This window comes from Pocillopora damicornis, chromosome 4, assembly GCF_964200805.1.
Source record: "Pocillopora damicornis chromosome 4, jaPocDami1.2, whole genome shotgun sequence".
Lineage (NCBI taxonomy): Eukaryota > Metazoa > Cnidaria > Anthozoa > Scleractinia > Pocilloporidae > Pocillopora > Pocillopora damicornis.
The window spans coordinates 23,987,159-23,998,612 of NC_142673.1; the positions used below are offsets into that span (position 1 = coordinate 23,987,159).

The following is an 11,454-nucleotide window of genomic DNA, read 5'->3' on the forward strand; positions in this document are numbered from 1 at the left end:
GGCTGTGCGAGGGATTTTATTGCTTTTCCATTCGCAAAAACTTTTGATTTAGTTCTTGAGTTTTTTTTTTTCAAACCTGGAAAATAAACCGTTTTTAATTTCAACTCAAATGCATTTTGATATATATATATATATTTATATCTAATCTTTGGCTTTCCTAGAAGAAAGGTTCTTTGAAACCCTCTTCGAAAAACAATTTTTCGGGTCACCTCCCACAGCTGTTTTGTTTGCCAGAAACAAAGAGGCTTTTACCGTATGTAAATTTGTATCTTTGAGAAGCGTCTGAAGATAAATCATAGAATATAAATTTTTCAATTCCTAGAAACGCTCAGCAGTCATTTCAGTTTTATCAGTTGTAAAGATGCAACTTAAAAGGTGACGGTTATCTTTCTTTGATTAATAATTACGTTTTGCAATATTGTAAACTCCTAATTTTCTTACATAGCTCGTGAAGGAATTTCATTGACAAAACAAGAGATTGTCAAAGATGTTTTATAAGACAAAATTTTATTTTCCTTGAAATGCGCTGTCATAAGAACCGCCTGAAAGTTTTTTTTATGCAGAACGTCGCATTAAATTGAATAAAATTCCATTTTTAGCACCAGACTTAGCAATGTTATCATCCTCATTGTGCAAGTGCAAATCATTTGATGGCTGTAAAGTTTGTAAGATTGTAACCTCAGCCTACTTCATTTCCTATCAATCTTCCTGCGTTATTCGCGTGATAAGGGAAAGATTGCTCGACAAGAGAGTCTTCTGAAGAGTTATTTTTTCAGTACGCGACGTCTGGTGTTTCGAAAAGAAATCATTGTTGTTGATTACTAATATGTTTACAAGCTTACTTTATGTAGGTTCTGACCGCTGTCATTAAAATGATAATGGAATCCAATAAGGTATAGAGCCTTCCATCCCATCGGTGGATCATTGCATTTTTTATGGTAGGTTATTGTTATTCAAAAACATTTTGAATGAAATAAACTTCTCTCCGCAGAAATACTTTAATGATCTGACGTTTGAACTTGGTAGCTCTGCATTGATTCGATAATTTGCACACTGCGACTCCCCCTCCCCCCCCCCCCCCTTACCCCCATTGCCCCTTTGGAAAACCTGAAACATTTTAGTTTAAAGTCTGATGGTTAATGAAATCCCTATTTTTGTTTGTAGACATGAAATCTAAGAAAGAAGCAGAGAGTCCCATCTAGCCCGTGACACACAATGGCTGGTTACCTTCACGGTCAGATGCTTCCCAGCTCATTAAAGCGGGAAGCGGAAAATAGACTGGCTTCCACGAAAGGTAGTAAAAACAAAGCACGACCACGGAAGCTGAGTGACTAGTCAAGAATGTCTTCCTAGAAAACCAACAATACATTCATTCACGATCAGATGTAACTGATTGGAAGAAATAAGAAAATTCAACTGTGTAAGCTGAATGGTAGCAGCAGGACTCCTACCATTTCAGGATAACGTCATAACTAGTAAGTTTGGAGGGTTTCTTTGGAATTGAATTGGTACATATGCACTTCCTTTATTAACGGGAAAGCAGATTGCAACTAAGTTAACGAAAGGAAGTCATACCGAAGCACGACTGCGGAAGCTAAGTGAGCAGTCCAGAATCCCTTTCTAGTACACCGACAATACTTCGCGGTCAGATGCTCTTAACCGCGTTTCAGCGATAAATTTTAAAAATGCTTTTATTGAAGAAAGGAAGAATGGAATGCAGGTGTGTAAGCTGAATAGTAACAAAGGACCTTTGCACTTTCAGAATGATGTCACAACTATTTTTGGAGGGTTTCTTTGAAATTAAACCCATATATGCACTTCCTTCATTTAGCGGAGAGCAGATTGCAACTAAGTTGCGAGGAAGCTTCAAGGAAGTTGTGCATGCTATGCTATAAATTCTGGCTAGGACTGAAAGTTACTCTCTGGCAAAGCTTTAAGTCTATTCAAGTCTTTCAAGATGAATCTTGGCATTTTTGTAACGATTCTGGTAGTTTTTTCTCTGTGGAATACAGCAGGTGAGCCCGATAGCCTTTAATTTTATGCATCATTTTAAAGAAACTACATTTCGGTTTCTGCCCCTTGAAATATCTAACCCACCTTTTTCAAGTTTTTGGTTTGCAGCACACTCGTATCTCTTTGTTTAGTTTTGCCTTATTTGAGTCTCGATACCCCTCTCTTCATAGCGTTACAGAGCGGTTTCTAATATTTTGATGAAAATTTTAGCGACGTTTCATAAATAATATTTTTGAGACACGTACGTGTACATTTTGCATTTGAAGTGTTTTAATTCAACTGCTTCTCTATATTTTTTAAAATAAATGTGGACACAAAGTCAGAGGCACTTTGATTAAAGCGTTCAAGTGTCTCAGAAACCATTCGTAAATTATAGAAACATGAGCTTGGGTACACTATGCTTGTTCATGCATGAGACGGTCTCTTGAATTGAATATGGAATTAACCAGTTTTTAGATGGCTTTTCTGAAATTATTTTGCATTTTAGATGCAAAATTTAAGTTTGATAAATTTCCATTTATAATACAGATGCCAACTCTGATGAGTTGCTGGATGTGAAAATTCGTAATCGCAAGTTTCGACTCCCAGAGTCTGAGGTCCGTGAAATGCTGAAGACGGCTGCGCTGGAGAAGAAAGGATTTAAAGTACAGGTTACTACCAAAATGGTGAAAGATCTAGTAAGCGGTGAACAACATTGCCAGGTATCTGTTGTTCATATACTATACTCTTGTACCTTGAGCTCTCTGGGTGTTTTGTGTCTTTAAAACTCACGACATATTATCCAAAGCGGCATGTGTGCTTTGGAGGACGAGGCACGTTAGTAAAGTCACTTTTTCTCTTTGGTAAGATAAATAAGTGACAGGGTATATTGTACTTGATACATGACCTGAAAAGGAACACATTCCCTGTAAAAATTTTGCAACATCGTATCGCAAACTCTACAAGTCACTACCAGCGGATTTCTCTGTGGAAAAACGGGAAGCCACTGAAAGCCATAGCTGACATCAAATCGTAAAATTGTTGCTCTATTAATTTCCTGAGCTCCTTTTATGCCTTTTTTTTGTTACTAAAAATTCACTTTTCTTTTGTTTAGACATCATACCAGTACCATAAAGAAGTCGATTGTAAACGTACGCATAGAGTAGGAAAGCTGTTGAACAACCGCGTACCAGGTAAAATCGAGCTAGTCTCCAAATCTAGAGAGTATTTAGGAAAAGAAACTTTTTCACCCACAGTTTCATTGTGAATTTAAACCGCGAGTCATTGTTTAAAAAAAGCAGTAGAAGCTAAGTAATATCGCACTCTGCTGATTGCTTGTTTAAAAATGCCGGGAAACTTAGTGTGGATCTCTCCATTCAGAGAGGCACAAATAGCTATTGGTTGGGTCTGTATAACTTCTTCTGCATATTGGCATCTGGAACTTTGGAGTAAGGTAGTAGAGTATCTTAGGGACCGTTCGTCATTTATCGCCGGGGGAGGAGGGTGCGGAGGATTTTGCTTTTGTCGAGATAGTATTACATAACCCCCCCTGAGGCTCTTCTCTTTTAGTTCCTTCCCTTCCCCCCACCCCCTATCCCCCGTCATTGGCAGCTGATTGGCGGTCAAATTTCTATGATCACCCTCTATACTATGTTGGCGACGACTGATCTCCCTCTGTTCACCCTTAAAACCATGTGATCCCCCCTTAAATCCTCCAACATCCACCCCCCCTCAGTCGATGAATTATGACTTCGGACAAGGTAACCAATCAACTGACTATTTTTCACTATTCAGGTGTTTTTGGACGGGAGATGACCATGAAAACAAGAGAAGCAATTCAAACCAGAGGTCTGAACAAGATGGGAAAATGTCAATTTGGACTGGTGATAGATATCAATAAAGACGAGGGCTGTTTTGGCCTTCAGAAGGATACTAAAAAGGCAGGCTTGAAACGCGTCAACAAGGAGGATCCGTCTTCGTTTCCCAAAGTTAGCGTTGAGATAAAAAATATCATATGATATAAATAACCGCAGCAACAAAGAAACACACTCTTACTTTCAACATTTTCAACGCATTTAAGAAGCAATACGTCATGTGGCTCTTAAAGCCTTTATCTGATAGACATAAGAGCCACATGACGTAAAAAAAGTACTATTTGAGGATGAATGAACTGTACTTCTATGCTATATTTAAATGTGTCAACGGTTGGCCTGCAGGAACAAAGAGAAAAAACAACAATAAAGATAGCAATAATGACAACAACAGCGACGATGAGGGCTAGGATAATTACTCGCTCGTGTTAGTGAACATTTGATGTAATACTAGACTTGGTTTTCTTTCGCTGTCTTTGTAGGTTTTCGTCGGTTTTGTAACAAACCTGATCGTAAACACCCAAGAATTGAAACAGGACACGGGTGACCTTATAGTAGTATCGTCTTAAATTTTTATGTATCATTCATAGCGGTTAAAAAAAACTAATTAAACTTGCCGAGATTAATTGTTATTCAGAGCTTGGTTGTGTGTCCTGCCGGTAGGCATGTCGATCAGCGCCATTAACATTTCCAAAATCCAAAGTATGGCAAAATGCTGCTCGACAGAGGTTCACTGTTTTTGATTTATAAATACGTTATTGTTCTCTAATCGGTGAGGAACTTTTTTTGATTGTCCCTTTGTTCATTCTGTCTGAGACTAACAATTCATTTAAAATCCCTATTGATTGTCTGATCACCGCCGCTAAGCCCTGAAATATGAATCGCCGCAATTAAACGCGGAAGCAGATATTCTATTCAGTTTCTCCGTCAATTCAATATAATGTTACGAAAACGCTAGTTGATGAGTCGTTTGCTTACTGCTCCTTGTGTGTATTGGACAACCCTCAATGCATCTTAAGGCTGCAAAACAGAAATCGTTCCGGGCGATTATAGGGTACATGACACTCAGTTAAAATTTAAGGCCCTGTAAATGCTACCGTTTCAACGACCATTAAAGCTTACGTGCTGCTTTGATTTGCGTACCTATTGTTGAGACATATTTTTTCTGAACATATTTGTTCAGACGTATTTTTTCTGATAAAGTAGTTAATCTCTATCAATGCTATGCTGTGGGCACTTCCTGACACCTTGAGCCCGGAAACAATTCCTCTCACAGACAGGAATTGTTAGAGACAATTCTTACAATGATTTATACTTATGATAAGTATAAATCATTGTAAGAATTTTCTTCAATTCAGTTTTGAAAATATATTTCGCTGTCAAGTTACTGCCTGTGATGTCAGGGCAATTTTCTCGTGAGGCTGTAAATATCATAAACCGCAGAGGATATGATCTCAGTTCCATGCCAGGCATAACCTTAAAACTTTTCCAACTGCAAGAGTTTTGAATAAAGCTCTGCTAAGAGAATCATGAAAAACCATGTTAGTAAGTCTCAACAAATCCTTATCTAAAAGGATGACTTCTGCACCATTGATTCAGTCCACCATATACTGCCTCCGATTTCAGAATTATGATTATCAAACGTTAACCCACTCGGTCACTCTTGCAGTGTTAATTTTTAACACACTGAGCTTCCCTGCAATCATTGTTACGAACGCTTTAGTGATAATAGCGGTGAAGACCAGAAACAGACTTCAGATCGAAAGTAACTTACTGTTAACCTCTTTGGCGGGGACAGATCTGCTCACAGGATTGGCAACTCTTCCCGATACCATCGCTGCCGATGGAGGAAGAAAATAAACGCTTCTTGAAAGAGAAGAAAGCCTGGATTTCTATCGGCATCATCGTTGGTTACCTTGTGTTGTGTGTTTCACCGATGCTCATCGTATCTTTAGCTGTGAGGTTCCCTGTGGACCTGAAATTGCTGACTTCTTGGCACCCTCTTGTACAATCGTGTCTCATGTTGAACTCACTTTGTAACCCGATTATTTATTGCGTTGGGAGTCGAAGTATGCGCGAGGAGATGCTATCACTTATTAAAAAGACATAATAAAATCGTGTAAAGAATTGTATATTTGAAAAGCACACAGAGTTAAAATATCTTTAAAAATATTTTTCCCTTTGGATAAAAACGTTCATAATTACAGTGTGATTGCTAGCATTAAGTTTTTTAAAAGTTGTAAAGCTACAAAAAACACATCACAACCTTGCGTTTATAAAACTGAAAAAAGAGGATAAAATATTATGTGTGCAAATATTTTAACCATGATGCACCAGCAGAGGACAAGGTTGAAATTGTATTTGTAACTCAGAAAGGAAAAACAACACTTTCGAAGTTCTCTATTTTGTCTAAACCTCGGTTGGAGAGATTATAATTTTAATTTTTACGGCATATCGCTGGTCAATTTTTTTATCTTAAATATTCAAGTTTAAATAATGTGCGTCTTGTATTTAACAACGGTCATTTGAAATTTGTCTTTGTCTTCTCGATTCGTGGTTTCGTGGTTATCATGGCCTCGTTCTATTTTGGTCAAGTTTCTCTTTGTGGTATTTTCATCTCTATTCCTAACTTGAAATTCTGATTTTAACTCTGACATCGTATGGTTTCCTTTTCACTTTGCCTTGCCCGAAAAAATTTCGTAAAAATTACGACTTTGAGACGCAGTTACTTGAGAGTAACGTCGTTAAAATAAACTTGGCCAGTCATTCATGTCGAAAAATTGATGATGAAAAGTAAGGTGCGGTTGTCTGAGATTAACGACAAATTTTAATGACTAGCCAACAGAGAAATAAATGGTCATCAGCTAGGAGAACCTATTTCACTGGGCAGCTGATGGAGTTGAAAATCCTAGGAGGCTCTTCTTACAGAGCACTTTTGGATTGAAAAAATATTTACAAGTAAGTGTATATTCTTTTCTATGGTATCCGTTTGTTATTGTGAATTCAAGTCAGTGACATTATCATTCTGACATGCATTTTAATGATTGGTAGCCGTTTTCATATCTTTTGGGAAACAAATAGAGCTAAGTACCTTAGATATCATTAAAATTTAGATACGTGCAAATGAGAACGCTTTTCAAGGATGATATTAATATCATATTCAACATCGGAAGAATTTAATTACTTTTAATGGATGAAATATTGAGCGAAGAAGACTAATTGACGATTTTAGAATACTTCTTATAAGGATCTCAATGGGATAATAGCTTTTACGGCTAACAATAAAAATTTAGGCCATTTTACGGGAATCAATTTCTCTCAGTAATTCTCTGCTCTGCGTCGCCTGAATATTGCAGTGGGTCGGTAATACTTCTTTCTTGAGTATCAAACTTATCCTTTTTTTGTGGGAAGCGGAGAAGGGGAGTACGCGATTAATTTCTTTCTGTTGCGATCAGAAGAAAGATTCCTACAATTAACTTTTTTTCCGACTAACGGTTTGAATATTTAAAATTTTATGTCTAACGGCTAAATCTTTCTTGCCGTCTTACGGCTAACGGTTAATCCCATAGAGACCCTCTTATAATCAGGAGGCACTCGAACTGTGCTATGATGTTTGATTCGGAGGTAAATTGGATTAAGGTGTGTGAGATTACAAAAGATGTGATCTAAATATGGCTCTTCATTCATTTTGCAGCGGATTTGATATCGGAAGCCGTGTCAAAGGATGGCTTGAAAATTATTTGAAAGATAAATTCCTACAAGAGATCATTGGAAATCACTGTAGTATACACAGAAAAATTATTAGGGTTGCTTCTTCCAATTTAAATTACTGTTCCAGTATTCATTATAGCAACGAGGGTATTTCAGCGGCAGGACATCATGTTGACGATGACATCACAACTCCAGCCTTTTCAAACTTTGCCAAATAAACTTCGGAAAAAAGATTACTTCCAAATTGTTCGTGCTAGGATAAGACTGGGATGTGGGTGCAAAAAAGTGCCAATAGTATCTCTCTATAATTGCCTATCACCATTTTGTTCCTTCTTTCCTTTTCTTTTTCTCGGGGAGGAGGGGGATTTTAAAATTTGATAACTTATGTATTGTTCTTTTCTTAAAATCACGGGTAGTTTCGATACCATAGTCATATTTTGTACTGTACAAACTGAACTACACTCAACTTGAAGCGTAGTTAAACTGATACATAGGCCAAAATAGGCCATGATTAAAACTTCCCCCTTAGCATTATTCCATCCTCTTTCGCTTTAGAACACTTCCTCGCCGTTCTTATGTTACAGCTATATGTCTGCATTTCTTATCAAAGGTTGTCGCTTTCTTCTCACTAAAAGTAAATCCTTTCTAATGTGATCGTAGCTAGCAATTCTCTCTCTCCCTGAGTAAGCTATAACCAGAGGTCACCAGATAGAAGCCTAAACCATGACCAATTTCAACAATCATAAATAACCACATGTTGTAAGTAAAAGTGACCAACATCAGGAAGTAGCCAACTGATAACTGAACAAAGTACAAAAACGTATTTGAGAGCTCTTTGAGAACTTTCCGCCTGAAATTAGAGAAAAACTAGAAACAGAGAAGAAGAGGAGTGGAGAAGTAGAGGATACGTGACTTTGCTAATATTCAGGGGTCAGAATGAACGCTGGGATTGGCGAAACCTGTACCAAGTCCCTTAAGGGGTATTTTGTTTCGCGTGGCCTCGATCTTTGTTGTTGTTGTGTGAGATACACTTCCAAAAGAACCTTTGAAAATTCTTTTAAAGTTGTATGTTTGCAAAGCTTTTTTTTTCAATGTTGGGGCAAGGAGAACATTCATCTGTGTGGGAATGTGAAGGTGACCGTGGACATCCAGAAAGGAACAGGATTTTAATTAAAACCTTTTCCAATTCATGAGTTTGTGCAGAAGTCCGTAATAAGTTGTTACACCATAATTCTGTTTAAATAAATATCGAGGCCCCTTGAGTAACCTGGTACAGGTTGGCCAATCCCAATTCATTTGGACAGTATTACCACAGCCACGCATTGTAGCTGTGTTTCAACGATTTATCCTTTTGTAATTGCCAGGTTTTTTATCATATTCCCCTTTCACTGTCTTTCCCTTCAAAATATAGATCGACTCTATTTCTTTATATGAGTGTAGTGGCCTTCTTTTCTATTACAAGCATGTATTTACTTTAAAAGTTCATCTCAAAATTAAATTGAATGCAAGAATCATACTTTGAGGAACCCTTTTAGCGTCTGTTTACCTTTTCATTCCTACCTTTTGTTGTGACCATCAATGTCTTCACTGTTCCTTCGGAGAAATCTGCTTGAGTCGTCTTTTCTATTATGTAGATTTAAAAGGGCATGAATTCCCTTTAGGCATTCGTACAAGACCGCAAGGGCAATAACAGCGACAAAGGAACCCGCAACACCTGAAGATGCCAATATTTTAAATAAGAAAACGCTCCTTTTTATCATTCACGGAAGCAATGTTTAAGGGTGCTTTCCGTTAACCAAGTGTGGCTGAGCCCAAAGAGAGGCTAGGTGTAAATGAAATGAAACCCAGAATTCTTTTCCACTGTAGTATTAACTACTTATGATGGGGCGTTCTTTTTACGAGGGAGCTTGTAAGTTTAGCTAAAAAGGAAGGCCCGTTCGTTCTGTGTTGTAGTACAGACACGCTAGTTAATGTCTACTTTGTGTTTTCAATGCCAGATGGATTGGATATTATTTTACTCTCTTGTCTTTATGATTGAACATTCAAAATTCTTTCGCGAACAGTTTGCATGGGAGCATGAAAACTGGCTGATCCTACTCAAAGAAGTGAGAGAGCCTGTTTAGAGACAGAGCCGTTTCCTTTTGCAGACAGGAAGGTCCAATTATAAAGTCAGTGAAAATTTTAAGACAGTGTGAACACAGTCACTCTGCCGCATTTGTGTTCATTCGTCCACGGAAGATTTTTCAAGATTCCTGATATTGGTAAGTCCGAACCTAGAAAGAAAAATTCCGCAGCTTCGCCTTCAAAAATAGTTACTTTTTCGCTCTCAAACAATTAGCAGACGTCTGAAAGCTTGGTTCTTCGAATTCACTAAAGTTTGTATGAGCATGAACAGGAATTAGGCAACGGAAACTTTAATTTCAAACCCAAAATCTTAAGCGACGAAACAGATTGTTGTTGTTTTTGGAAGTAATGCCGACATTCACAAATGTATTCTGCGGTTTTAAATGACAAAGTTAAACAACCTTGAAATGTGTGCGTGTGTTAGACTATTTAGTGTAAAGTATGTGTATTAGGTGCTACATATTTCGTGAATGTTTACCTTGTGATGAAATTATTCTCCATTCTTGTATCAGAACGAAAATTTGTGTGGAGGAACCAGGCGATAGATGCATTTGAATGCCTTTTGTGCTGAGGACGCGGAGCAAGGTAATACACTTACTTGTCTTCTGTCCAGCTCTTTAGGGTCACATGAATATTGCGGTCGCTCCGCAGTAATAACGAATAGGGGGCACTTCTTTCTTGAATACCAACTATGTCCTTACCTTCCTAGGGGGGCGGAGAGGAGGAGTGCAAAGCTTGTAAACTGTCCAATTTGTTTTTCCAAATCGCTATTTGCATGGCGCAAACAGAAATTCCCTATAATAATAGCGCTGGAGGCAGGGGGGACATAAACCATGACAATGATACAAGGTACTGCAAAAATTCCCTGGTTTAAAAAAAGAAGCCTAATAATCCTTATTGGGATTTGTTTGCCAGTAAGTTAATATTCTTGAACGTTGGTAGTCCAGCGAAATCTTAAGCCTGATACTCGAAATTTTTTAGCGATTTCAATTCCAAAACATTCGCAACCCAACACAAAGCATATTTAACATTAAGCCCTGTTTCTCCGATTTTCAGATTAAAAAACCACTTGACAGATGGAAATGCTGCCTGCAGCATTGCGCAGAACGCCGCGACACATGCGGAACTTGTTAAGACTTACCGGCGGTGAATTTGAAAATGAATTGGCGGAGCGCGTGCCACATAATAGAGAAAATAGCCCGAAATTAATCAGAGGGGTGCATGTTTTTCTTGGTTTCACTAAAATCACTTTGAATATACCACTTCCTGAGGAAACGGTTGGGGAATTCATAGTTTTTTGCTCGTGCCACGACCGTTATTGTTGGAGAAATTCCTTGTTGGCCACCCTTCGAAGTAAAAGGACAAATCCCTCGTTTTTGAAAAGTCTATGGCTATGATAAGATATCACTGACGTGCAAGAAAAAGTTTTCCAATAATGACTTTGTCCTTTTAAAGTGTGTTATCTCCTGTTACTGATGTAGAAAGTTAACCTTGAAACAAGATGTTGCTTTTAATTTTCATTTAAATGATCTAAATCCGTCTATCTCGATCAGTTTCGATCAGTTCTTAGTGGGAAAAGATAAAAAACAACCTTAGCAAAAACGAAAACAAAAACTTGTGCTGCATTTCTTTGGAATGCGCAATGTGAGAATGCGTGACGGTCATTTGACGAACATTTGCGTGACGGTCATAGGTAGCAACACAAAACAAGGAAGTTTCTTGATCAGTGTGTAGCGTTGGACAATTATGTTTCTTG

At 37.9% G+C, this 11,454-nt stretch overlaps 1 protein-coding gene across 2 annotated transcripts; it reads left to right on the forward strand.

The window, feature by feature from the left end:
* Positions 1-336: 336 nt before the first annotated feature.
* LOC113683595 (uncharacterized) lies at positions 337-4,490 on the forward strand. 2 transcript variants are annotated; one of them, XM_089205661.1, is made up of 6 exons: positions 337-938; positions 1,165-1,475; positions 1,763-2,015; positions 2,542-2,714; positions 3,107-3,185; positions 3,787-4,490. In XM_089205661.1, the coding sequence occupies exons 3-6, from the start codon at positions 1,958-1,960 to the stop codon at positions 4,008-4,010; spliced, it is 534 nt and encodes a 177-aa protein (XP_089061787.1). In that variant the 5' UTR covers positions 337-938; positions 1,165-1,475; positions 1,763-1,957; the 3' UTR covers positions 4,011-4,490. The 2 variants fall into 2 exon arrangements, with proteins under 2 accessions (XP_089061787.1, XP_027056655.1); XM_027200854.2 differs by having other exon boundaries at positions 857-938; positions 1,832-2,015.
* Positions 4,491-11,454: the final 6,964 nt, after the last annotated feature.

Coding starts and splice junctions, on each gene's coding strand:
- LOC113683595 (XM_089205661.1), top strand. CDS start 1,958: ATGAATCTTGGCATTTTTGTAACGATTCTGGTAGTTTTTTCTCTGTGG. Junction 2,715..3,106: donor GCGGTGAACAACATTGCCAG/GTATCTGTTGTT, acceptor TCTTTTGTTTAG/ACATCATACCAGTACCATAA. Junction 3,186..3,786: donor GTTGAACAACCGCGTACCAG/GTAAAATCGAGC, acceptor TTCACTATTCAG/GTGTTTTTGGACGGGAGATG.